The sequence below is a fragment of the Colius striatus genome, chromosome 14 (genome assembly GCF_028858725.1).
Source record: "Colius striatus isolate bColStr4 chromosome 14, bColStr4.1.hap1, whole genome shotgun sequence".
In the NCBI taxonomy this organism is placed as follows: Eukaryota; Metazoa; Chordata; class Aves; order Coliiformes; family Coliidae; genus Colius; species Colius striatus.
Window position 1 is genome coordinate 8,472,062 of NC_084772.1, and position 27,808 is coordinate 8,499,869.

General features: G+C 42.3%; 1 protein-coding gene across 2 annotated transcripts in view; it reads left to right on the plus strand.

The window, feature by feature from the left end:
• ZNF423 (zinc finger protein 423) overlaps window positions 1-27,808 on the plus strand; it is a 230,447-nt gene that overhangs the window by 45,583 nt on the left and 157,056 nt on the right. The window contains exons 3-4 of one of the 2 annotated variants that reach the window (XM_062007647.1): window positions 22,430-22,630; window positions 26,491-26,571. In XM_062007647.1, the coding sequence (XP_061863631.1) occupies window positions 22,430-22,630; window positions 26,491-26,571 (282 nt within the window). The remainder of the gene's footprint in view (window positions 1-22,429; window positions 22,631-26,490; window positions 26,572-27,808) is intronic. The other variant, XM_062007648.1, reaches the window with a different exon arrangement.

Below are 27,808 nucleotides of genomic sequence, written 5' to 3' on the forward strand. Positions count from 1 at the left end.
AAAGCACAACACGAAAACAAACCCAACCCCACAACATTTTAGGACACAGACATTTGATGTTTTGCCATGAGGACTTCTCTCATGTGCTTGTTTTTTACAATACAGGACTTCAGATTTTTTTTAATTGCCTTCTGCAATTTCTTCTAAAGTCTCCTTCCTTTAAGGAGGAAAAAAAAGAGGAAGCGGTAGCTTTTGAGAAATGAACCACAAAATTAAAGAAAACCACCCTGTGGTCACTCCTTTTCCCTTGTCTTCCGCTTTGCATGGCGTCTCCCAGTTATGTTAATCACAATTTTCCCTTGATATCCTCCGAGAAGGAACATCTTGGTGTAGTTTAGAGCCTTATTTGTGCTCAGGGCTACTGGAACCTCTGCTGGGGTGTTTTTAATGCCATCTGTGCTGCTTGGGGCTCTCCCTGCCTGTTCCCTCCTAGCTGTTCACTGTGCTGTCCTCCACCATCAGTTTTATCATCCCAATGCTGCTGCTGCATGCTGTCCCTAAGTGTTGAGGGTTTCTGTTCTCTGTTTTGTAGGACTGGATTTTATTTTGGCTGCTAAAGGAGCAAAACAGATGAGAAAGCTGGGGTCTCATGAGGCCATTAGAGACTTGCCCCCACAAGTATTCATGCCTTAACTTTTTTTTCCTGTTTATTCATATAAGCTACAGAAAATGTGTTCTCCTTCCTCACCTTTCCCCTTTTGGAGGTCTGTTTTGGCTCTGCAGTTTGTTGTCCCCAAGGCACCCCGGGCTTGCATGGCCCACTGCCTGGTACCCAGCAAGGTCCCTGTCTTTGCAGATCCTCATCCCCTGTGGTCTCATGGTACCCAGGGCTGTCTCTGCTCTGGCAGCTCCCACAGAGGCTCTACTGCTCCTGGGCATGGACTGTGTCAGGATTAAGTCAGGAAGGTCCAGATGAGAGAGGCTGTCCTCCATTAGACACCTAACTCTCTTTCTCTACTTCTATATGTTTCGTGTATTGTCCTTTTTTAAACTTCTGAATGGCGGAATGATGAAAAAACACCCCCCCAAAGCACTCTCAACATGAAATTCTGGGATTTCTGCTGCAGACATCGGTCACAATACAGTGGGCATTACAAACCTGTTATCTTGCAAGTACTCTAAAATTACCTGGCCTGAGTGCCTTCACAAGCTGTGCTATCTTCTAAAAGCTGCCTTCATTAGTAAATCAGTATGAGAAGATTCTGATTACAGTGTGTAAAGGATTTCCAAAGAAATAAACCTTTGAACTTAGCAAAGAACATAAGAAACTTTAATAGCTTTTCTTAGTTGGGTATTTATTCAATATATTATGAAATGTTTGATCTTAACTGGTTGGCTTTCTTATGTTGGCTTTTAAAATAGCATTTTTGTATCTGCATGGACCTGCAGTGTGCAGCCCAGTCAATGTAGTCTGAAGCTCTCAAAATATTAAATATCAGCTTTGGAAGAAGCCAAAACCCAAATAAATGCAAACTAGAAGGGGGGCTTGTAGCTGTGACTGCTGCATCCCTCATTTATTCTAAGTTGAACAGTTATTTTCCTCAGTAACATGTGTGGGTTTTTATAATGTGGCATAGTAATGTGTCCTTTCAGAAAAGGGAAATAAAATTTCTCCTTTCCTAATTGTAAAATGTAATTCTTAACTTCTGTCTTGTACTTATAAATGCTGATTTGTCTTTTAAAAAGAAAGTACTTTTGGTAGTGGTTTCTCAAACACAGAATGAAGTGATAGAAAGTGATACTCGGATAATAAGGTGGTGAGTGAACATCCAAGACAGATGTAGGGGTTTTGGAGTCAGGATAATATAAAAAGAAACAATGTGAGTAATTATAAACCCTTCCCAGATTACTCTGCCTGTAGGAGCTCACGGCACAACTCTGCATCTGCAGGCACGAGGGCTTCCTGGGAGCAAGTCTGCTCCCAGCGCTCCTGGGCTGGTGTGAAGTGGGACATGGCACTGCCAGAGGAAGCCGTTGGCTGGAGCTAAGGGGGTACCCTGGTGTCCCAGAGGGCTGACCGACATCCTGTGGCCTTCAGGGAAAGAAGGACTGAGTATGAGCTTCCTTGGGCACAGCACCAACACACGCATCTGCTGTGGAAAAGCGTCTCTGGTGGTGTGGTGCCATAGGTGTTTCCCTCTTGTTTGGGGAGGGAATCTCCGGCAAGAAGGAGCGATCTTCAGATGTGAACACAGCATGGGTGTTAGTATTTAAATTAGAAGCACACACCTGTGTATTACTGGCATTTCCTAGAAAATACTTAGTATTAAAAATGTTAATGGGGAAAATTAAAGTGATAGCACAGAGGAGGAGAATTAATTTCCATGGTAAAAGAAATGAGGAAAGAAAAGCTCATTTCAAAGTGAGCTATTGAGTGCTCCCCCTACCTCATCACCCACCTGTTCCCAGGCTTTTTAAAGACAATGTCTGCTGGAAAATCAGTCTGCTTAAAGGAAGCTGAGCAAGTGTGGTATATCGCTGTGCTGTTTGTGTTGCCAAGCTTCATAGGACCTAAAGCCAGCCACGCTAAATTGCTACAAGAAGCATCTATAAAGGAATATTTCCCTAGACTAAGCGGTGGCACCCGCTGCCTGGCGAGAGGCTGTGAGCTCCCACACACTGGGATGGCAAGGGGGGATGGCAGCAAGATTCTAGTTGAATCTGGGAGTATCTCATCAAGTTAACTTCATGTGAAGTCTTGGGATTTTGGTGTATCTGCTGGCACAGGGCTTCTATGGGTTGGGGGACATTCAGGTAGGATCTTTTGTCAGGGGCATCTTGCCAGAAATGCAAAAAAAAACATTGGCATGGCCGGTAGTGAACGTGAATGTATCCTCCTGGGGCTGGCAGGGGTCATCCTCCACGAGGTCATATCCTCATTTTCCAGCAATGCTTTTTCCCTGCAACAAACTAGTGTTTTATTTGAAGGTGTGCTTGTTGGCGCCTGGCTGCAATGCTGTTTCATTTCTTCGCACTGCCAAGGTCAGTCATTCACCTTCATGGGTGGGCCCTCAGGCATGGCCTTCCTGGCTCTGTATCCATGGCTTGCATTCAGGTCTCTCATGGGTACAAACATCTCAGTGAAGGATGCTGCCATGGAGTTGCAGGGAGCACTGGAGAGGAGCAAGACACAGCATAGCTCCCTCCTATCATCTCACTATTCTCGTGTTTCTTTCCAATGATGCTACGTTATCCTCTCTTGCTGTCCAAGCAGAGGGTTGTGATTAGATGAACCTTGTCTGTGTAAATTGTATTTGTTGTTTACAATAGCCTTCAGGGGCATAACAAGCAGTAATGGGCTAAAGTAAAGCAAAAGAGATGCTAGGCTGATTATCAGGAAACATTTCCCTGTAGTGGGATCTAATAGACTCTGGTATTATCTCCTATTGCTCTGGTCATTTTCTAACTGGACTGGACAAAGTGTTTGAAAATACACTGTAGGAATGGTCTTAATGTTAGCAGGGATGGATAAAATCACTTGGTAAGTCCTTCTCATCTCTAATTTACCCAATTCTGCCACACTCTGGATTTGGGGACAGAAGTAGACTGAATGGTCAGGTAAACTGTGCTTTCTGTAGCTTATTTTGGTAAATATTTCTATTTTAGTATCTCACAGTACTTCACAAATGTTAATTAAGCCTCCCTACCTATTAGAAAGTCATCTTTGTGCCTTGTGCCTGTACTGCCTTGTCTCTGCATCATGCAGTGTGCACCATGCTGCAAGTCGACCTTCCCAGAGGGCTCCAGCTCCAGGACTGATGGGCCCTTGCCAGCCCATCTTGCTTTGTGTTGCTTCTGCAGGTCAGTGGCTTAGCTTTTCCCAGTCTGCTTTGGCTGGCTGGTAGGAGCCAGGCAAGCTGAAACCATGCTGCTATAGAAAGCAATTGCAGTGGATGAAATCAGACAGCTGAAGACTCGAAGGAAAGTCTCCTGGTGAACAGTTTCTTTGGTTTTCACAAACTTCTGTTCTCCTTTGAATAGATTACACATTGCAGTTTTAACTGGTAGCTCAGAGCTCCCAGCCTGAATAAATGTGAAACAGGAGTAACAGAATGTATTACATTGGCATCTTGCTGAAATGAGAAAAATAAAAAAAAATACTGGCACAGTGGTGGATCCTCAGGAATCATTCTTCTTGAAGAAACCAAATTGTACCAGTCATGAGAATGGGGGTTTATAAACAAGGTTGTAAAAGAAGAAACGCAAATGGAATAAACAAGCTTCACTGCTTTGTTTTCTGGGCTGAGTAAGGACATTGATGTGAAACTCTGCAGTGAAGAGCTGCTTGAAATTTTATGATGCTTTGCCCAGACAATCTTTGCTTATTCAGTACAGGAAACTAGAATCATTTGGGTTGGAAGGGACCTCTAGTGGGTCCTACTCCACATTGACCTGACTTGTGAAAGTTTCTGTAGTTGTAACTGCCTTATTTTTGGTTAAACTGTCTTGAACTGTTAAGATTATCGTAGCATGGTTAATGTAGTGTGAGAATGTGTAGAAAACAGAAATAAAGACCAAACACTCATTAAAAAATATTTTAAAAAATGTTAATAATCGTCTAGAATTTCCCATAATAGAAGATACATTTGTAGTTCTGGTGGTTAGTGTCTAAAGTAGCCTTTTTTTGGTCTCACTGCAAGGATTTACAATGCTGTTGTCACAGTGAACTGAGCTCATCTAATAATCTCGTATTTGTTGTGTATAAATTCAAATGAGAAAGCTGTTAGATGGGACCATTTATAATGAGATTTGAGATACCCTATGGCTCTCACTTGGAGACAAGTGACCTTTGTCTTTTTTGGGACTGAGTAACAGTGTGGTGAAGATTTAATAGATGTGTGCAGAGACCTGGCAAAAGATTGGGGTGTGCATGGAATAGGTGCTCAGTGTGACTTGTTCTACATATCTTTTTTAATGCGTCACACTTGGGACTGAAGTTGCCTGCCTGAGTGTTTTACTAGCCATGCCTCCTTTCTCCTTCAGATGGCTTTGGTGTTCCTTAGTAGAAATTATTAGATGGTCACAAAACACTAAAGCGAAAGGAGAAAACCCACACATTTTGCTTGGAAGCACTGTGTTGCATAAAGCTCTGACAAGATCAAGCCTCTAATTAAATTATCTGGCACGTGGACAATTCTGTTCCGAGATCTGCTGAGCTAATGTGTAGCCATTAGCTCATACAGCCACCAAATCAGAAGTACCAAAGAGACAATTTACATAGGGCCACAGCGTGTTTTAAAAAATTCTGGTGAGTTGTGAAGCCTGTAATGTTAATTGCCGGTTAGCACACTGTAATTGCTGTAATTATTTGCAAGTAAAATGATGTAAGGGACTTAACATTGTACTTTTCTTAACACTTCACGTGTTGGCGATCCACTAAATCCTCCCACTTAAGATTTTTGCTGCTTCTTTTAAGAATTCGACAGCCACTTGCTGAAGCCTGATCTCATCTGCAAGCTTGCCCTTGTGCCTGTTATCTGAGCAGTGACTCTCTAAAGTCTTTATGAAAAACATACAACGCAATAATAGATGCAAATGTGTGGTGCTGACCAACGAGAGCAGAGCCAGCCCTGCAGCCGGCCGCAGCAGAGCCCAGCTGGGAGACAGCCCTCAGCACAAATTGCCAGCCCACTGCCTCCCACCGCCACGCCACGGAAGTGGGCCAAAAGCTCCTCCGTATGGGATTAAAGGGATGTGTAATAGATTAAAGATCAAAAATGTTAATTAAGAAATGGTCTTTTCTAATAAGATGCCTTCAAGGGCACGGTACCAAAAATGAGGCAATATCTCATTTTGGCAACAGTGCTGGGGTTGTAATGAAGCTGGAGCACGGGGCTAAAAGGGAGAAGGAAGAGACACCTCCTGTTCAAGGAATCTCCTTCAGAAGGGGTAAATCAATTAGCAATAAAAATGTAAACATATGTCAGGATGGCAGTACTCTGAAAGCTACTGAACAATGTGTGGATTTCGACATAGGCGTTTTAGGCTGTTTCCTTGAGTATAAGCTGGCAGTTTGCAACAGATAAAGGAGGACTCCTTCAGCTTTGTGGAATTCAAACAGCAGCATGGTAATTCTGCCTGGAAATAACCACTCTCCTTTGATACATTGATACCTTTGATACATTTGAAGTGAATCCATGCAATATATTTTCCTGACACAATTTTCTAGATACAGAAAGCTCAGCACCTTTGTTGCTGGATTGAAACTTGTAGATGCTGTGTTTGGGGAAAGGCTTGTTTCCCCTCAGAGAAAGGAAGAGCTGTGGTTTTGAGCTCTCACATTCCAGGCTCCTGCAGCAGGGACGAGTTTATTTTTTACTGATACACTTCTGTGTTTCAAACCTGAAAGGTGCTTTAAAGAGCTGTGAAATTTTATTGCATAATTACAACTAAAGAAAACACTTTTTTCCTTAAACTTACTCATTCTAGTTAGTGACTCTGCTCTTACATTTTCTTAGTAAACTCAAAAAAGAAAACTGAGATGTTTAACAGCGCTGTTCCTTGCAGTGGGGTGATGGGATTTCACGTCTCGCTTCATCCCACGCTTTCCCCTCTAAACATCTCAATGCTGAAAGCCACAGTATTTCTGAAGTGAGTTATTTGCTGGCATAAAATGGAAGGGACCCTGTAGGCAAATTTCTTCCCTCTTGGTTGGAAACTTTTTACTTGGCTAAAGAAAACCACTGGCACGGTGAGGCTCTTTGCAGAGCATGTGTATGTTTTTTAAGGCTCTGGCTGTTGTTTGAACCAAAGCTAGAGAGAATTTTCAAATTGAGAGAAATATGGTGGGAAGGCGCCCGCTAGTCGTGTGCCTCTGTGTACGTTGTGAGCTGGGGCCAACTCAAGCAGCCTGGCAGAAAATCCTCTGACAATGGTCTGAAAGTTAGATTTGTTGCTCTGGCTGTGTGTGTTTAGTCTTCATCTATTGTCTGAATCAGCAGAAAGGAACATTTGGAGGAGGTAAGCGAGTGAAAAACAATGGCTCTGCACTACCTGCTCACCTGCAGACCCCAAACAAAGTGGGGAAGCAGAGTGTGGTGTCCCTGTCCTTGAAAGAAGGAGCAGGGGTTTTCCCTAGGTCTCCTTGAATGGAGAGGATGTTTGGAGCCCTTGGAGCTGGACACAGGGAAGACTTATGCTTAGTGGTATTGTTTAGCTTGGATGGTGGCTATAGGTGACTTAAATGAAACTGAATTTCTGTGCCCCGATTTGACAGACAACTGAATACAAATGGAGATATTGGTTGTTTTTATACTCAGACAAAAACCTGGAGACTTATTTCTTTATGAAAAGAATTAAATCAGATGTTTTTGCTGTTCATAAATGTATCATTCTGACAGACTGATTAATTCCATCTTAACTTGATTTCATTTGTGGCTTTTGTTAAAATAATCGTGTAGCTCAGACTTGAATTAGCCTTCTCCCATTAAGGGCTACATGAAGCAGTTCTTGCTGACACATCAAGGAGATAGAACTGTAGCAACAGAGATATCATTGCCTTTTTCCTTATTATGTTCATTTAAAAGTCTCCAAGTAATTTTGCACTGGGCAATCTTGAGCAGTGTTCTGAATGGAAATTTCCCTCTCCATAATTTTGATAAAATTCAAAAAAGATGTATGTAGTCTGTCGTTCTTCTTTCAGTGACAATAGGGGAGACTTCAGTTTTGCACTGTTGGTTTCATCAAGTAGGTTATGTTGCAGAAAAATGATCAGTTGGTAACGCTGCTGTTGTTAATTTCTACAGAATTTGTGTTCTGTATAGACACTGAGAAAACTTGAGCTTAAACAGTGATAGTAGTTCGTATCAGGCTCTTTGTGTTTAGCACATGATCCAGGTGACCATTTATGCATAAGAAATGTTCTATGAAACAAAAAAACCTCACTCTCCTGCCCAAAACAAACAAAACCACAGAAACCTACCCCAAAATGTTTGACTTATCTTCCTTGATCATATTAAACAAAATACACTTATTGCCAAATTTTCACAGCAACATCCAGGCAGCAGACACAAAATCAGCAGGGTTAGCCAGGTATAACTGAGAGCAACATTTGGTCTATAACCTTAAGAAAAAAAGGTTGTACAGGGAAAATGGTACTTTTTTGGGATCAAGGCGAATTTCACTCTGAAATCTTGCAGAAGTTGCCTAATAACCACATTGGTAAAGCATTTTCTGAATGGAATGGTGCAGAAATCATCATTTCCCCCCCCCCTTGTTTTCTCTATATATTGTGTGTGGAAATAGCTGCAATGTTGGAGATGTGAGGAATATCACTTCTGCAAATGCTCTTTCCATCTCTGGGTTTGTGTTGTGATGAGCAAGCATAGGTGCTTCTGTGTAACAGAATTAAATTCCTTTTTTCACCCTTACTTACAAAAAGTAGTTCTTGTTGTTTGTGGTGTTTTACTAGTGAAATCGAAATAAGAATTGGTGTTGCTCTTCTTCTAGAATGGTTTATAAGACCTACTGAATTTTAAGGAGTTTTTTTAATATATACTGAGGTTGTATTTTTAGCATCTTTCTGAGTTGCAAAGAAACCCACAGATACACCACAGGCACTGGAAGCGTGGCAGAGCTGCCAGTGAACTATTAAATGAGAAAACACATTATACATAACCATTAAGTGATTTTTAGCTTGATACTGTAATGAAATATTTTAAAACCATAGCTGGTTAATGAATGTTGTGGCCCAGACTCATAATTGGCCAAGGATGCAGGAAGTGGAATTGTGGTAAAAATAGAATCGTAGCTGTGATAGGTGTGGATTGGGTGGAAGTGTCCAAAGAAACCCCAAATCTCTTTTTCCGTATCAGCTGGGGGGTTGTGGGCACAGTGGCCATGCCCATGTGAGCTGTGGGGGTTGGCTGTTGAAAAAGCAGGATGGATTTTGTAGATGAAGTTCTCATGTGTGCTTCTATCTTCTTACTTGTCAGCAACTATATTGCAAATTCAAGAATTTAAGTCAAGAAGTTGGGATTTCCTCCCTCCCCCCCTTCAAGAAATGTTCTACTTAAAAATGGGTAATTTTGTTGTTATTACTACTTTTTACCTAGTGCAGAGTACACAGGCTGCTAAAGAGCATATCAACTAAATTAGGGTTAATTAGAAGTTCTATCAAATAGCTGGTGCTTCATCAGCAACTGAGCAGCATGTAAATAAATCTAATTTCTCTCCAACTAAACTCTTCACAAGCTTAATTGCAACAGTATTCCCCACCCCCCTTTCCATTAATGGGAACGGGTCATTATGAGCTGTACCTGGTGAGGGTTATCATGAGCAGTCCAGAGCTGCACCTTTCACAGGTGTCCTTTGAGGCTGAGGAAGAAGTGGAGAAACTTTCAGCATATCTGGAAGAGCCCAATTAAAGTTGTTCGTAAGAAACCTGAGAAGCAGAAAGCACTGATGGAAAGGAAAAAATCCACTGCGTTATTCTGGAGAGACTTTTGTTAATGATAGAAAATATTTCCACTACTTGGATTATCTGCCATCTGAATTTCTTCCCTTTTACTGCTCCTTTATGAGCAAAACCCGTACCTAGGGTTTTCTCTGTACGTTTTGTTTAACCATGCCTCAACCTCATGGTAGATCTAAGGGCTCTGCCAGGTCCCTGATGCTTTGTCCCACACTGCTGTCTCCTGCTCTGACACTTGGGCCTGCCCAATGAGAGGAGCAGCTGAGGGAGACAAACTTGGAAGTCATTTTAGCTTTAACTCTTTTAAATGTCTTTTCACACTCTTTACCACATAGGGCTAGAAAAAAGAATGCAGGAAGATGTTAGGAGAAAAAGTGTTAGCACTGCTAAAAGGATCACCACGCTGGAGAACTGGTGCAGCTCACTTCCTATTCCAGGGGTAAATAGCTGGAAACCTCTAGCCAGAAATCAGTCATGGCAGAGGAAAGGGCAAACCTGAGTGCAGGTTTCAGATGGGTACAGAAGTGCTCTGCTGAGGGCTCATTCAGAGGGGTTAACTTGTTCCGTTTTAGTGCTTGATTTCACTGTTCTCTCTGACTTCTTCACGTTTTTAACATTTTTTTGTTTCTGATTCTATTGAAGGCAGTGCATTCCTTATTACGCAGTGTCACGTTTCAGCTGATCCCAAATTAATAAATGAGCAGCAGCAGAATAGCATGCAGCACAATTCTAACAGCATGCGCCGCACAGAAGTATATTTCACTTAGCTCCAATTTAAATACTCTGCTTTGCTCGATTTAATTATGTGAAATTACTGAATTAATGGCTTTGTCAAGTGAAACGTGTAGGACTTCAGAGTTTGGTATTAGGAAAGAAATTAGAAAAGAAATTTGAGGTACATTAATTTTTGCATGAGAGTTCATTTTAAACACAAACTGAAATTTAACTGAGCCCACAGACGGGGAATAGAGAACGAGCAGAAAGTGTCAGGAAACTTTCAGTCGTTCTGCTAATTTGATTTCCTTGCTGGCTTGTATTTACCTCCTTGGTATGTCTGCTGGGCAGGAGGGGAGTGTGTGTGCAGCAGGGGCTGGCCATGCTCATGCAGAAGGTAATACTTTTTGCAGAATCCAATGCTTCTCTAATAGCTTGGCCACCTGTTAAATACTCTTTCCTGTGCTGCATAATATGACTTTCTTCTCTCTTTTCTGGTTGAGAATTTTGTGAAATCTGTTGCCTCTTTTCACATTCATTCACTGTATTCTTTTGCTGTGATCTGAATACCTGCATCAAGCCACCATGCCCAGCTCAGTGCTGGTTGTGCAGAGATGTACATGTGTAAAGAGACCTGAGGGTAACGTTTCTGAAGCTTGTAAGCCCTCTTCTGAAGCCATTTAGAGATGCAGGTGCCTAACTCATTACTTTTCAATTTCATGGGTTTTTGCTACAGTCTGTTGCCACTCAGTGGGTATTGAGCTCCTAAACCACCTGGGCTGCCCATAGATGTCTCAGCCCCAGTACTGCTTTCCTAATCTCTGATGGTTTTGCTGGTAGTGCCCTGCTTGGAGGGCTCCTGTGCAGCAGAGGTGGGAGCGTATGCCAGCAGTAAGTGGTAGCAGAGACACATGAGCATACATAAGGGAAAATATGGCTTTTTCCTCAGGTGCATTTGAAGAGCCTTTTTTTTTTTCTAAAGGAAACCAGGTTTGTAGAGGGAAAGTCAGAGCTTCTTTTCTTCCAAGATGATGATTTGTATTTGATCAGATGTTAACACAACTAGATTATGCTCCAGGTAGAACCCTCTATACCCTGGATATAGACAGGTGTTTTACCCAATAAACTAACGCCACAAACCCAGCCCCACGGAAACCTCTTAGGTCTTTAATGACAATTTTGAAGATTCCAGGTACAGTTATTGCAGAAACGGGTCCCTTCCATACTCTTTCAGCTGAACATTTGTCATTCCCACTGGAAATGACTCTGGCAGGTTCTGAGCAAACAGAGACCTATGAGAAGGTCAGTGAAATAATTACTGTGTTCTCTAATTTGCCAAAGCGTCGTTTTCTTCCTGTCCCAATACATTTTTCTCTCTTGTTCCATCTTTTCCCTCCATCAGTCCCACACTTGGGTTCTTGATGATTTGCAGAGTGCTGTGGCTCTTTCCCTCCCAGTCCTAATGTTTTGGGGTTTTTATATGTATGAAAAGAGGAATGCAAATGCTACCTGTAGGATCCCATAGGTTTGGGTTGTGAAAGGCATTCCTCTTCAGCACAGTTTTAAAATAAACTCATACTCTAAGCATGGAAAAGTGCATTTTGAACAGAAATATATTCAGGGATATAGGAGTATTTTACACTGAGGCCTCGCTCTGTGTGCCTGTTACATCTTGCTCCCATGAACATACCCTGCAGGCTCTTACAGGCTGAGAGAATCTTCTGGGGACTGGAACTTACTGCAGAAAGGACAATTCAAAGTCCTGGAACTTATATAGGAAGAAGAAAGGAATCTGTATTTTGAATTAGACAAAGGAAACTCAAACATTGAAATACATAGTCATATTTGTCACTTACTTTAAATTACATCATGTGTAATTTTTCTTTCTTTAAAAATCGTCAGGTTTATTTTAATAAAGAGTTCCAGCAGCTGCTAGTCCGAGCAGCACCAGTCAATACCTTATTTTTGCATTTGATATGCAGCTGCAATAACAAGCCACATGTGAATTTTATTAAGCCTTCTGAATTTTCTGTCTGTTCTGGGAGCTGTAGATTTAAATGTTACAGATATCTGGCTTTACCTTAAAGTAAAAAACAAAAAAAAAAATTGTTTTCACCATTTCCTTTAATGAAAAAATAGGCTTTTTCATGTCTGTGAATTAAAATGTGATTAAGATGTGCTATGTTAGGTGTGAGAGGGTTCTATGGATCTCCTGGAAACAGGACACCTGTCTTCAGTAGAGACTTGAAAAATAAGTTATGTATTATTAAAATATTAATATCTGTAAATAAAACTGAAGGGCTATTTTTGTGCTGAAAATGTACATGTATTTTATTAGACTACAAGGGCCAGTATTATTTAACAGTTGCATGTCAAAGAGAAAGTGTGTTTTCATGAAGATGTGCACTTCCCTTTGAAGTTAATACTTGCTGCATACTAATCTCCTCGTGCATATAAATTAATTTTAGATCAGTTTTGATTTGAACCTCATTATCAGGACTGAAAGTGGCAGTTACTCCTATTCAAATGCACCTTAGCAATCTGGAAGTGGACAATAACATCTTGTTTCCAGAGGCAGATAATCCGTCGCATAACTATTACACGTGTTGAGTAAGTGGATGAGTTTTGTGTGGATCACAGTGGAGAAGTCTGGATGGCTGTGTGCACACACACCATTTGATTTCAATGCCACAGAGATTTACGAAGCAAATTGCTGTTTGACATAAGTGTGAGGTGTTGGTATTTTGAAAAAGAAAAACCCACGACAGTAACTCCTGTCTGCACTTGGACGTGGGACATTGCTGATAGCAAAGGGAGCAGAAATGAGCCATGGTGCAAAGCAAGATGTCCCTTTTAGGACTGTCTTTCTTCTCCGACGCAGGCTGTGCTTGGCAGGTCAGATGCACACAGGAGAGACTCCTTCCTCCTTTGTTCTGCCACCTGCTAACAAACCGCCAGGCTTTGCTGCTGCCACAGCCCACTGTAGCCCACTGAAACCTTCCCCTCAGGTTTTGAGTCCTTACTTTCCAAGGAGATCCCAGTGTAGAAGAGAGATGCTGCTCTCCTTGCAGCTGGACCGTGCTGGAGGCGAGAGGTCCCTGGGGGGACCTGCCATCAGCATCTGGGCAGCAGCCTGCACTGTTGGTGACTGAACATGTGTCACACTCTGGCCTACTTCACTTTCTCCCCTTCGTTGTGTTCCCTAAACTTCGCTTCCAGTGTTTTTTGTGGTGGGAAAGTGTTTACATCCCATATTTATACTGTTAAATCGGTTGCCAAACACTGAAGAGCTGATAAACACCATGTGCTGTTAACACTATAAAGTACAATCCCACTGCTGCTCACATGCAAATAAATAATAACAACTCCACTCTTTGTCTGCTTTCTGGTGTATAAATGCATTTGTCACATAGCACGGTAACATCTAAATCATTTTGGTAAAAGCCCTAGAAAGGCTGAAACGTTACCTGCAGGTACGATTAAGAGGAAATTTTACTGTTTGTTGGTGTTTTTATGATTTCCTTATCTGCATCTTTTTTTTCTAAGAACGCTTTTAAAGTGATGTGATGCTTAATCACTATGGCTGGGTTTTACTCTTTTTTATTTTTAATTTCACTGAGTTATTTTGCCTTTCTAAGGACTGAGGGGGATTAGCCTATGGGCTAAAAGTTGCTATGAAATATTCATTAAATCTTTTCTTGTAGCTGTTACAGACACAGATATCTTTTTAATGTGCCTGGTCAGTTTTGAGGCCACTATTTTTGTTACTGCCCATAAATCATTAGCAAGTATTTTTAGTGATATCAGTGAAAGGTTAATAGAAGCCCATAATTTTCAGATATATCTTCTTGATTAGCTGCTCAGAAATTTCCTTAAAAAGAGGATGTAAATTGTTTTACACCGAATACTGGAGACCGTGTCCAATTTGTTCATAAATTGAAACTGTCTTTCTAATACACTCTTTGGAAGGTGTGGGGTTGCCTTCAAGGTAATGATTTAAACATAAACTGACCCTTGATGAGGGAGCTGGAGTTCAGTTTAATGCGTTTCTGCAGTTTTCCCTTGCCTTCAGTGTCTTCAAATTCCGCACAAATAATTCCTTCATAACAAGTGCCTTTTCAGAAGATGTATGCTGCTGACAGTTAATATAAAATTATTGCCCCTGAATGCATTTTTGTAATTACTTCCCAGAGAACTGTCTTTGTGTTAGAAGACATTTCACACTTTAGTAACATAAGTGTTTGGGGAGAACATGAGTAATAATTACAAGCAGTCTTTCAGTGAAAATAAACCTAAAAATTATAACAAAAGCCAACGTTAAAGTTGGTTAGAGACAGTGAGGAATTTACATAGCACGTTACGCCTGTCTGTATGTTTTTCAAGTTTAATAACCCTTCAGTAAGTAAACTTAAAAAAGGCAATAAAGAACAGAAAAACTGCTTTCTACTTTTTAAGCAATAATGAAACTAAAACTGATTAAAAGTCACACGTTACTAGAGACAGAATAAAGAAACTTAATCTGAATGCTCCTATAGGAGATTTCTGCTGTAATGGAAAATGAAATGGCTCACAGTTTGATCAATAAAAAAATTAGCAGCATTTAATAAAAGGTTTCCCTAGCACGTGTACTAAGAATACCATGGAACTCTTGAAATCCAAGAAAAACAGAGTTGTAGGGTGAGTTTATGTATGTGATTGTGATGTAAAAATCATTGACTAAGCAAAACCAGTGTGTTTCAGGTCAGATGCTAGATGTGAATAGTTCCTCTTGTTTAGAGAATATGGGGCCAGGACTGTCTGTATAAATACACAAAGGTTCTGGTAGTTACTACGCAAATACCAGCAGTGAGGTTGGATTTGCATGGAGGCAGAATCATGAAAGGTGAAGTCTTGATGTCAATAGAGAAAACAGAGCAATTATGCCATATAAGTACATACATATACATATAAGTATGTAAAAAACATATGTATAGTGTATCTCTGTACTATATAATGGTAGAAAGAAAGGCACCATGAGGCAATAAATTACATGGATTGCCTGTTCTGTGTGGGATGTGCTGCAGCAATGGAAGGTGCAATGAGCCTCCAGTCCTCTGCCACATGTCTCTGCCAGCTCTCTCCATGCCTTTAAACTGAGGGTAGACATTTAAGGTTTTCTTAAGCGTTATCACAGAATGGTAGGGGTTGGAAAGGACCTTTAAAGATCATCCTGTATAGCTGTTAATTTGAGAAAATTGTGTCCTATCACGATATGGAGAAGGATGAACATTTTCCACGTGAAATGTTGGTGTAAGTTAATAGTAGGATTGTGAGAGGAGGAGGATGGTGGGGGTGTGTGCAGGGCTGTCATTAGCAATTCTGAGCAGTGCAATGCTGGCAGAAGCAGGCAGCAGCGGTGCAGGCAATGGCAGCAGTTGGCTGCTTATTGCGGGGTGTTTAGCTTGGAACCCCTTCCTCTTAAAGTGGGTGGAAGGAGGTGCAGTATCCTACCAAAACAATTTTTCTTTGCAAAGTTAAAGAAGAATGCTGAGAGCTGTCCACCTACTTAGAAATTAATATGATTTAGTACATACTGGTGTGTAATAAGACTGTGTTGTGAAATGTTATGACGTGTGCTTCCTAAAGTCTCCCACTTTTGTGTATTTTATTGTTAATGCACTTCACACAAAACTGTATTATTAGTATAATCTGTGCTTTTGTTCTGTGGCTTATTATCCAGAGAGATACCTAGCACTGAGCACTTTTCCCTCTTCCCTTGCCCTTCCAAAAGAAGCTCTCCTAGCCACCATTGCTGCTTCTTGTTGGAGTCTGTTGTCAGAGTCAGACAAATGACAGCTTGGAGAGGCTGCAGCGGCCATAGCCCTAGGAGGTCACAAGGAGGTAACAATATACAATTTTCATGGTTCAAGGGTAGCCTTATCCTACTGTTCTTCATTACAGTACTGCAGTGAGATCAATTTTATTAAGTTGTAAGTCTTAGGAGGCCAACACCATTAACTACATGCTGGATCAAATAATTTTTTTGGTATTATGATTGTTTTTTCCTCTTGTTGAGGGAAGGTAAGATCTGATGCACAGATCTCCTCAGCCTGTGAGGAGCATTAGGCGGCAATTGAGTGTCGGCAGGATTGCGTGGCAGCCTGCGCCTTGCTCGCCCTGCTCTGTCCTGTGGGCATCCCGTGCAATTTGACATTGTACATACCATGGTGTTTCATGCACTGTCCTTTCTGGCTCTTTTGTTTTTCAGCTAGGCACCTTTGTTTACCCCATGTGGTTTCACACTGTGCGGAAGACTTATGCTGCACTTTGTGACTGAGCACCAAACCTGCTTGCTTTCAGTGCACACGGCAATAACATGGTGTGCGGAACAAGCTGCCTTTGGTACCTGGTCCTTGTCTTAGGGCTGAGATGTAATCCACTCTCTCTGACCTGGTTTGCTTGGCAAGAGCAGGTTTTTGGGTATGGTTGCAGGGGTTAGTGGTTCATGTTAGAGCCCTGGCCCATTGAGAGGCAGCACACACATACACTTGCGTTCAAAACGTTAAGTGTTTAAGAAAAAGATGCTTTTTGACATGAAGAGTCCCAGAGTGGGATTAGCCAGCAAAACCAAGACTTTCATCCTATGGGAAGATTTCAGTTGAGGTTTGTGTTTTAATTACTGAAACACTAGTGGCTTCTTTGCTTCTATTCATTCTTATTTGACCACAAATGACAGAGAACTTTGGACTCTCTTGCTGTGTGACAGTGCTAGAGACAACACTAAAATGTAACAAACCGCATAAAAGTAGAGACCTCCCCCACACTGATTTGGCATTTGATACTGAGCAAAACACTTATAAACGTTTAGATTAGACTTTTCCTTTAAGTCAATAGTTTCTTTTGTTCTCACTTCCTAATTACAGATGAAATTTCCTTTCCTTTTGTCTGGCAACCGGCAGCCCTGTGGCCATGGGGCAGGAAGACTGCACCCCTGGGCAGCTGCCCCCTGGCTCGCCAAGCCCCCAGGAGCTGTGCCAGTTGTGGACTAGCACCCCTCATTCCTCCAGCAATTAGCTCAGCCTCATTTAATTTCATCCCTTGTCCTGCATCTCTGGAAAACTTCTAGGAATTATTGTAGCCCTCTGTGAAACCTTTGGTTGGTTTTGATTTGGACCAAGGCAGAGGAATGAAGAGATGTCTGTTTGCCCCTCTTCATTTTGTCTTTTGCCTTCCAGCTCTCAGACTTCAGCAGTGTGTGTGCACATGCTTAGGTGATGAATGATTTGTGCAGCAGAACTTTATGCACTCTGATTGTAGCTGTAGCTCTGCATGGCAAAGTTGCTGTGATAGCAAGTACTGTCTAGCACTAAATCAGTGTATTTAAAGCTAGGCATGACCGTGTACTAAGTAGTATGTTCCAAAGAACAATTCTAGGTTTAAAATAAATCACAGCTTTAAGTAGTCGTTTTGCTTTACAAAGATTTGAAGAAAAGCCCCAGAAAATTTACTGGCACAAAGACAAGAAGTCTTGCCTACCCTGTATTGTGTTGATAAGATACAAAGTTTGAACTGTCTATATTAGATTCCACAACTGAAAAACTAAGCTCAGAGGTTTGTTCCTTATTCAGTTTCTCTGGCCCGTGTGTTGCACAGTGTTATCTATTTCCGTGTGTCTTGGTGGAAATGGTAGGTAGGCACCAGCATCGCTTCCAGTGTGGCTCTGACTTTGTGCTTTGAGCCCTGCACAGCTGACTGAAGTCCCCACAGCAGTCTGCTGCTGCTGTGGTAGCTGGGGCTGGCACTGTGGTCTTGGGGACAGTGCTGTCTGTCCCACTCTGAATGAACTAAGTGGAAATTTGCTCTTGGCTTCTGTGAGGCCCGAGTTGAACATGGTACATGTAATCTGTTTTCAAATATTTGGCTTTAGGAGCACGTTGTTCCTGTAACAGAGCTGTTTTGAACACAGCTCAGAAGGCATTTCTACTGACTGCAACTTTCAAGCTAGGCCTTTGGGAATTAGCTTTTCCAGCTTTGCCAAGTTTGCCACATTCCTTGGACCACCGGGTCAGGCAGGAACACTCCCACTTCTTGCTATGTCCTCTTTGAAATAGTAACTTTCTAGAGCATAAGCTGGCTTTTACAGAAAAACCTAGAGTCATTAACAACAGAACTTTAGTGGCGATTAGAATAACATATTCTTGACTGTTGGCCAGACCGTTTAGGTCATAGGGTAAAATATTCTTCTTGTGTAAAGCCCTGCAAGCCTTCCACTGTGCTACAGGGAAATAAAAATAAAAAACGGGGAGGAAGAAAAGAAAAAACAAAGCCCCTCAATGCTGTTTCCTAACGTTTTGGGTAAACTGAGGTGTATTTTTAAGGCTGATCTCAAACTATATCCTTTCTTACTCATAAGATTGCTAAAGAAATTATTAGACGTGAAAGATCAAGTTAAAAACTACAAATACCAGTTTTGTGAAAGGCAGGGACATTTTTTCTTCCTTTTAGAATTAATTAGTCACTTATCCTAAACCATAGTGCTAGCAGCTCCCTTCTGCTGGCATTTGCCCCCATACCCTTGTGATGCTCACAGGGGTCCTGGTGGCAGGGGGGAGCTGTGTGCTCATGGTGCTGTGCCGCCTTTGCAGGAGTGTTCCCTGCATCCATCCCTTGCAGGTCAGTAACTGTAATTATTGTTATTTTTTGTTAAGCTAGTGGCTACTTATTATTGAATCAAATTCTCTAAAGTCTAAGGTCATCTTAAAAATCATCTGTGTCAGTAAATGCATGTATCTGTGTTTGATGCTGCAAGGTAGCCACTGATCTTTGGAGACTTCGGAAGGTGCTTTGACCACCAAGGAAGCCCCTCGTATGATGGTACATGGATGTGTCCCCTCAGAGTCGTGCTCAGCCCCAGAATAACCCCAGCTCCCATGCCAGCAGCACCTTGGCCTCCTGTGGCGACCCACAACCTTTCAGCTGCGTGCTTATGCCTCAATGCTCTCATCCTGCCTGGCTGCACCCAGGTGGGCTGCTCCTGTAGTTCCTGTCATCAGGAAAATGGCAGGTTAAATTTGTGAACTACTGCAGCAACCCTCCTCAGAAATGAGTTCCTGAGAAATGCTTGTGGCCTGCTGTCCTCATCAGGGAAACTGAGCTCACCGCAGGAGCAGCTGGGCTGTATTTGAAGCTTTTCCTTGCTGGATGGACCACCCTTTCCCATCACCGCCCTGGTGCTCGCTGGCTGTTTTGCTCCCCTGGGCAGGGAGATAGTGTCTCCCTAGGGCCACCCGCACCCTGCACGCCCCGCTGGCAGCTCGTGGGCAAGATAGTGGAGACAAAGGTCAAAAAAAACAGGAAACACCCCAGATTTTTCTCAGTGGTGTCTGGTTTCTTAAAAGGCAAGCACCAAGCATGTGGCTCAGCAGAGGAATCTGAAGACTATGTTATTCAAAGGACAGTAACACTGAGGCGTGGCAGACTTACAATTCCTTCAAGTCACTGAAAACAGGGGAAAAAAGATCTCATTTTAAAGCAGTGTTGCATTCACTAAATAATTTATGCAAGATTCACTCTTGTGTTATTTGACATACAATTCTGTCAAGCAATGACGCTTTTGAAAAGTTGCCTAGAGGATCAGATTCCCCATTCAATGGGGAATTAAAAAATGTTTCTGGAATTTTGCTTTGCAGTCGGGAATCTATTTTCTTATCTCACATTGTACAATTTATTTTTCCTAAAGCAGTGCACTAAATGATTTGTTATTGTTGGACTTGGTCAAACAACTTTATCCCTGGTGTAGTCACGAAGTCTTGGAGTAAAACCAAGGATGAATTTGTCACAGTCTACTCATCAGATGAACTGGTCTTTAGGTTAACTGTAAAAAAGCAAACTTTCTGCTAAAAATATTAGTGAAAGGCTTTTAATGCTTCCCAAAGTCACCTAAAAACTTTCTTCTTCAGGTCATGGCAGAGTCAGCTCAAAAGTGCTTTCCTGAGGTCCTTGTCGACAAGCAGCATGGAAGCAGGTGGCAGTTCGTTAGGTTAAATTTATACACTCAGCCTATTTTTATAGGTTTCTGTCTTATAAAATGAGAGAGTTGACATTCTGATTTATTAACTATCAAGTCGCCAGGACGTATGGGCTTTAAAGACTGAATGAGCTAAAATGTTTGTGATTGCAGTCTGAGATGAGAGACTGTATAGAGGTGTGCCAAGTAAATATGATGAGATGTAAGTGATAATTTGAATATACCTTAAATGATGTGTGAAGCAAAGCTAGTATAGCTTTAAATGTGACTTATTTAGTGAAGCAGTGGTATAAAGAGAAGCAGAATCCTGTAGGATTTTTCATTCTAATACATTTTTATTTAAGGAAGGGTCTATAAAGCATGAAGTTCAGCAAACAGCATTTTATTGAATAAACATAGTACAGATGATGACTTACAAAATGGAGAGCTTAGTGAGTGATACTTTGTATAACCAAAACCTTACATTCCTTACCGCTGTGGAAGTGGCATCTCTCATTTGTTAAGACCACCATTATATCTAGCCCTTAATGGAAATTTTGTAGTGGAAGGATATGTATAATTTAACAGAAAAAGAACCTGAAAATGTGCAGATCAGTTAATTGCCAAGAGGGATGCTGTGATACACCACAAGCAGATATTGATTTTTAATATTTACATTGCAATTGGAAGGGTATGTCATGTTACAAGTGCTCCGTGGAAAACTACAGAGTGTTTTACGCCAGGTGATTTATGTTCTCATGTGCGGCACAGAAGATGGTATAAAACGTGTGCTGTCTGGATAGTGGTAGCTGAGCCCTGCTAATGTGTGTGTCTGAATCACAATGCTTGTGGATAACCAGTTTTCATCTGCAATAAATACTATTTTTCAGTTCTGTTTCATGTTCTCAGCATTGGTTTTCCTTAATCTTTATGGTGCTGATCTAATTTTAGAAACAATTCATCTCTCTGTTTGCTGGCCTCTCCTTAATGGCTTAAAACCCAAATACATCTTAAACTAGGAAGGTGCATCTCCCTCCTGCGTGACTGAGAGCTGCTCCTGGGCTTTCGGGATCAGCTGGTGTGCAGTGTGGGAGGGTGTCTTCTGCTGGAAGAGCCTGTGGTTCCATCTCACTTTGCTGGATGACTTCTCAAATGCTCCTGTCTTGCCGACGGGATGTATGAGTGCCCATGGAGGGAGGTGACATGGGACAGGTGTAGCACCTGCGCCTGCAGAACCCATGGGAGTGTGACATGCCTGGGGGAGAGGTGTGGGCATCTCCCTTTGAGCTGGTCACCAAAGCCTGGGCAGTGTGGCTGGCATGACTTAACAGACGGGCTTCTTCACCTCTGCTGCCTCCCTGGAGAGCGCAAGTGGGAGTTGGCCACAGTGCTGCACGGAGCCTTTGGGCACAGCTGGCTTCAGGCATGTCTGTATTTCCACCACAGCCACATGGGTGTCCTGGAGTCATGATGACGTGATTGCCTGTCCCTCATGACAGGCCACTTGAGTGCATGCTGGAGGGACTGACTCAAGTGGCTGCCCCTGCCTCCCAGCCCAAGCAGCAGAGCCAGCTGCCCTGTGTGCGGAGCTGTGCTAGTATGGCCTCCTGCACCAGAGGTGTTTGGGAGCTGCCAGAGAACTCACTCTTCCTGTACACTTAATGCACATAAAAACTTGTGGGGATTTTGGCAAGGATGTTTGTGTCAGCCCACGCTCCGGTCCCGGATGAAGATAAAAAATATCTGAGAGACCTGAAGGTCAGATGCAATGGTGTTGGCTCCTGGCTTGCCTGGCAGAATGTGAGGCTCATCTGCCCAGCATGGTGCCTCTCGTTAACAGACCTCTCCCATCCCAGGGTATAGGTGTGCTTTAGAGGTCTTCAACTATTTTTCTTTCCTTGTTGTTACTAATACTGGGGCTTGGAGGCGGTGGGGAGAGGAGAGCATTGAGAATTAAAATTCAGCACATGCCTTTTCTTTGCGGGCTGTAATTAATCTTGCCAATTTTTAAAGCTTTGAGAATCTGGTTAAGTGATAAAACACTAACAACTTTATATGACAGAGAGTTAGAGGCTCCCACTATACACCCACCAGAGAAGATTAGGAGAGAGTGTTTGCAGGATTCGCACTAAGCAGCAGAGAATACAGTTGAGAATTGTTGCACTGCATGATATAAAAACCACATTAATATAATGAAAGGTGTCGGGAATAATGTGGGAGCGGCTGTAATTAAATGTATCTTAATAAGTGTAACATCCTTCTTAAAGCTCTTATTTTTCAGACCTCTCAAACTTAGAGGATGTTCTTGCTGTTGGCAGGTGGCCTGGGAGGAGAGCTGGAGAGCGAAGCGAAGGACAGCCGGGCCCTGGAAGAGAGGAACAGTGTGACGAGCCAGGAAGAGAGAAATGAGGAAGATGAAGACATGGAGGATGAGTCAATTTACACCTGCGATAACTGTCAGCAGGACTTCGATTCACTGGCAGACCTGACTGAACACAGGGCACACAACTGTCCTGGAGGTAATGTTAAACTAGCTTTACAGTTCTGACAGGTGGTTAGCTGGGTAATTGGACATAGCAACAGCTTGAGGCCTCAAGTGAGATTAAAGAATTAATAATGTAATTTTACAGTTAATGTAAGTTTATTGTGGTGCCTTGGGTAGCCTTTGTTCGCTCCTTTAATAAAATTAAAATAAAAGCAACAGCTTTCCAATCGGAATCTGTCAGTAATTACGTTAAACAAAAATGTTGTGGGTTTTTTAAACGCTGAAAGTTTCAGGCAGAATATTTTTCCCTCCTTCTCCAAATACAGGAAGATTTAAAAAGTTAAATGACCGAAGCGTGCAAAAGTCCCAGGAAGAAAGGCCTCTGAACCCCCTAAAAGAACATGACGGTTCCTGAGATTAAAATTCATAGTGCGAGTTTCGTAATCCCACCCTAAAAATACACCGTTCTCCCTAGGTTATTATTGCATTGCCTTTTGAATTTCATGGAAGTGAGGACGGCATCAGCCTACACTGATCTTGATTTTACTTTCTGTAAAGTAAGAACAGGCTCAGAGCATTGGTGTGAACAATTGCAACACATCTTGCTTTTCCACGGCTGCCGTTGCGTGGCCGGCGGGAGCAGCAGGTATTCTGCAGAGCACGCTAAGCCGATTTACAGGGGTAGTAAAAAGCTTTGCAGATTTTACCAAAGATTAAATAAAATCTTAGGAGGGGGAGCGCAGAATATGTTCATATGTATTTAAATTAGAGATTCTCATCCTTTGCCTTCCTGGAATTGAATGCTCTGCCATGACTTTTGCTTCTGCACTTGTCTAAAATGTTTTTAGGCAGTTGCTCTGATGGCAGACAGATACATGCAGGCTGGCAGAGGGCAGGAGGGTTAGTTTCTTCTCTGGTGCAGCAGTATCACATCCTCTTTCCCCTGAGTGCATACTCCTCCCTGGCCACATTCTTTGGTAAATTAGTGCATGTTTTGTGCTCTTCTTTTTGGACATAAGTAAAATGATGCTCAACCAAGAAAAAAAATACAGGAAAGAGAGTGTACAGCAAGGGAGAGAGGGAAGGTCAGGTGGAGCCTTCAGCTCAATCTGACTCCCACCCTGTGAGCATCCTCCCCTGTCTTGCTCTGGTCTGCGGAGGAGAGGACCACCTGTTCTTGCTTCTGTCTGCTTGCTGGGAGGAAGGACAGAGGGTTGTTGGGGCTTTTCCCCAGCCTGCAGATGGATAGGGACTATGATCCTACGCCTTGTCCCCAAGACTTCTTGCTCATTTAAACCCTACATAGGTTACAAACTTGGAAGTGTGTAAAATTGAAAAGCTACTTCTTGCAGGGCAATTTCTTGGCTGTCTGACAACCATGGCATTGGCCTCAGACTTCTGCAAATGATATTCATACTCTTCTGCAGGGTAGTAAGCAAGAAAACGCCAGTGAATTAAAAAAAAATAATCTTATTTTCTAAACAGGAAGGTGAGATGCAGAGCCCATGGGGACACTGGAGCTTTCCAGAGGAGCAGTAGCAGGGACAAGGCACCGCAGATGCTGTCCCACGTGGCCTGGGCAGGCAGGATTCCAGCAATGCCTGTCTCCAGCAGCTCTCCCTGGGCTCTGTCCCTGCCCCTCTCCCAAGTTGTGCTGGTACAGCTGCTGACGGTGCTGGGGGTGAGCTATTTTAGCCCAGGTGTCTGGTTCACTGTGTCTTCCCCACACAGCTGTACTGGAACAACTGGGGGAGTGGGGCAGAGTGGAGGGGACAGGCACTGCTGGCAGGGACTGCAGAGGAGGAACGAAAGGTTGTGGCTGACCAGTGGCACTAAGAAAAGGAGCAGGTTTTTATTTTGAGGCCAAGATACATTAAAGTATAGCAACACAGAGATTCTATTAATATCAACACAGTCAACATTTTCACACCTCAGTTTTTATGTATCCTCAATGTCATATTCTGTTACTGAGACTGAAGAAAAAAATGGGGGACTTTAAAAAATAATTTGTTAATATTCCCATTGCTAATTTTTGGTGGCAGGTAACGTAACTTCTTCTTCTTTTACTGTCTTCACGTGTGCTGAGGATTTACAAAGAATATTTTATCATAAAAAGGCACCACGTAACTATGTGCATAGACATGAAATAGGTGCTAATTATCTCCATGTGAGGGATATCCCTGTTCCCTGTATCTGTTTTCTATTTAATGTAGTGTCCTGAAATGATTTAAAGTAAGTAGGAAGATTGCACTCATATATTCTGGAATGAGAATGTTTCCAGGAAGGCAATCTGGAATATTGCTTGATGTTTACATAACTTACCTTAAGGAAAAGTGAAACCCTTTCAGTTCCACTGGTTTGTTCGATAGCCACGAGAATTTTTGTTGAAAGTATGTAAAATGCACATCTTCCTTCAGTTCATCTGAAAAGACCTGCACCACCTGGGCAAAAATCTAAGACTACATGAGGAAGTGTGGTATATTTAAAAGATTTTACTGCACAAAATAAGCTATTTGACCATGTCCTTAGTTACCCTGCATTATAATCCCTGCCTGACACATCTGAGGCTGCAATGCAGTGCCTGACCTCTTGGTAAGCTAGGTTTTCATGTCTTAATCTGAAGCAGGGTTTTCAGTCGTGTCTACATGGCTCCAGATCAATACAGGTAATATTTGTAGTGATAATATCACCAGGCTGATAATACAACATAACTAATGACTTCCTTTGGGAAGTTAGGAAGGTATTGTAGCTCAGGAGTGTTGCAGGATTACAAGAGATCACTCCAAAGAATAGGATAAACCATCTATTTCACTGGAATCCCTTAGAAATTCATTACAGCGTGCTGAAGTTATAATACAGTTTGAGCGCAGCTGCTTTGACGTGTAAGGAGGTAACAAACAGCCATTTCCTCCTTTGCTTTTTCATGTATTTCAGACTCGTTTCTTTGAGGACAAAACACCGCTGAAATCTAGACATCTCTGGTAGCACAAGTGCATGGCATTCCTTTTGATGTCAGTGTAGTAGAGACGTTCCCCTTCTGACAGAACTAGGTGCCTTTTATACCTTTTGCTTACGACTGATGTCTGTGATTGCAGGTTGTAGGTTTCCACTGTCTATGGGGATCTGAAAAGGGTCTAAATGGGGGCAGCTTGTATTGAAAGAGCATCCCATTTTTTCTTAGCAGCTCCTGTCTTCCCTCATCTCCCAGCTTGCCCCCACAAATGAGCTCTCCCGCAGCAGGCCTGGAAATAGTTCCTCAAACCACTAGTGAGCATCTTGAAAAATACTCTGAGAATAAATAAAAACACCGAGTGTATACAGTGGATGTGTTAAGCCTCTAAAATGAATTTAAAACTCACTGATATCCCGTGTCCCCTTAACTAGAGAAGACTAAAGTAATTGCCACTGGCAGGGTTTTTTTTTTTTGCACACTGCTGTTACAGTGAAGGTGGTGTAGCATTCACAAGAGTGAAGAATTGCACGTGGATTTACAAATGTCCGTGTCCTCCAGCCAGCAACAGAGGCTGCATGCATCAAGCAACTGTTCTGTGATACCTCCCTGGCTGGTGACTGATGCAGAGTTGATTCTTGCCTGACGCAAAGCAGCTAAAAAGCCGTGAGATTTGCCATTTTGCTTGAGTGTCTTAATCCACCTGCATTAGTCTGAGTTTAGCTCCAGTACTTTATTGTGTTATTTTTGCTTTCTCCACCCGTATCACCCCTTTCCACCTGTAGATCAGAATAGCCTCACATAAGCTTTTCTTCTTCAGTTTCTCAAGTGAATGTAGCGTGTTTTAAAGCAAATTAACACATCAATGAAGTGGACAGAAGTAGGTTTCTGTGGGGTCTCTGAGCATTTCATGAGGTCCTCTTCTGTTGTTGATAACTTTACAGGTTGTCTGTTTCAAACAGCAGCAGAGCTATATATGGATATTGCCAGCTTGGAAGCAGCTGATTTTTCTAAACTACTGTACGGTAGGAACTAGTTTATAATTAAAGTCTTGCAGTTGCTCCTTTTAAATGCCCTGTAACTTGTACACTAGGCTTACATTTGAAATGAGGTGTTGTAACTGTTTCATGCTAGTGTATAATTTTGCATTTTCTTGTATTTCACCTGCTACAAGAATGGTAATTGCCATGCAACCGTATATGTGGGATGCTTATCCAGAAAACTGTACACGGCAGCTTGTCAACAAGTGACGATGTCTCATGAATGTTTCTGTCAGGTGGTACTTTGTATTTCCCACTGACAAAGTGAGACTTCTTACACGTATTTCCAAAATTAGCCCTCCCCTAAATTGTAGTCTTTGGTTCCACCTGATTGGCAAGTCAGATTTACTTTCTTTTTGCTGCTGTTGTATCTTTAAATTAATGAATTACCGATTGTCCTCCACAAAAGAAACTGAAATACAGTTGTGAAAAAGCAGTGTGGAAACTTAATTATACACCTAGTTTATACAGCTGTGTCTCTAATGACCTACTGGCCCTAATTACTGTGTTGTGGCTCAGTCTGAGTGCTCTTGTCCTTGCCAGAATTCTGCTCCTTTCTCTTAACCTAACTAGTGTTTCAAGCTAAAAAAAATAACAAGTTTCCTTTTCTTGTTCTTTTCTACGTTGTCATGCTGAAATGCAGTTTTGCTTCTTTCCAGAGGTCATAGCAGTGTTTTAAAATTGGCACCAGAAAAGCTCAGTAATATCACAAACTGTAAAAACATGGATTTTCCCTGGAGTCCTCAGTTCTCGCTGTCTAGATCTGAAAATGGGCACCAGGGCAGTGTTTTTATTGTCAATCACTCGGAGGGCTCAGAGCACAGGCTCCTGTCCTTAGCGTGTCCCACGCGTCCCCTCTCCAGGTGCAGGGGCAGCAGGGCTCCTGGAGGCTCAGGCAGCTGCCTTGGCCATGGTGTTCAGATGCTTTGCACCACTCCTTGGAATCAGAATTTGTGCCCATTGGTGCCAAGTGCTCTGAAACCCCAGATTTATTGTAGGGATACATTTGGCTGGATTGTCTGGGGTCCGGCCCCAGTGACTGCTGTCACCACGCAGATGGGGTTTGAGTTTACCTGGAGATTCCCAGCCAACCTGCGAGGAGGCTCTTTCCAGGACTTCTCCCTGCATGTAGCATAAAGTCAGTGTGCTCATAAGGTGCTGCACTGCATGTCTTTTTACACATGTGCTCAGTGAAATATGTATTTATTGTGTAGAACATAAA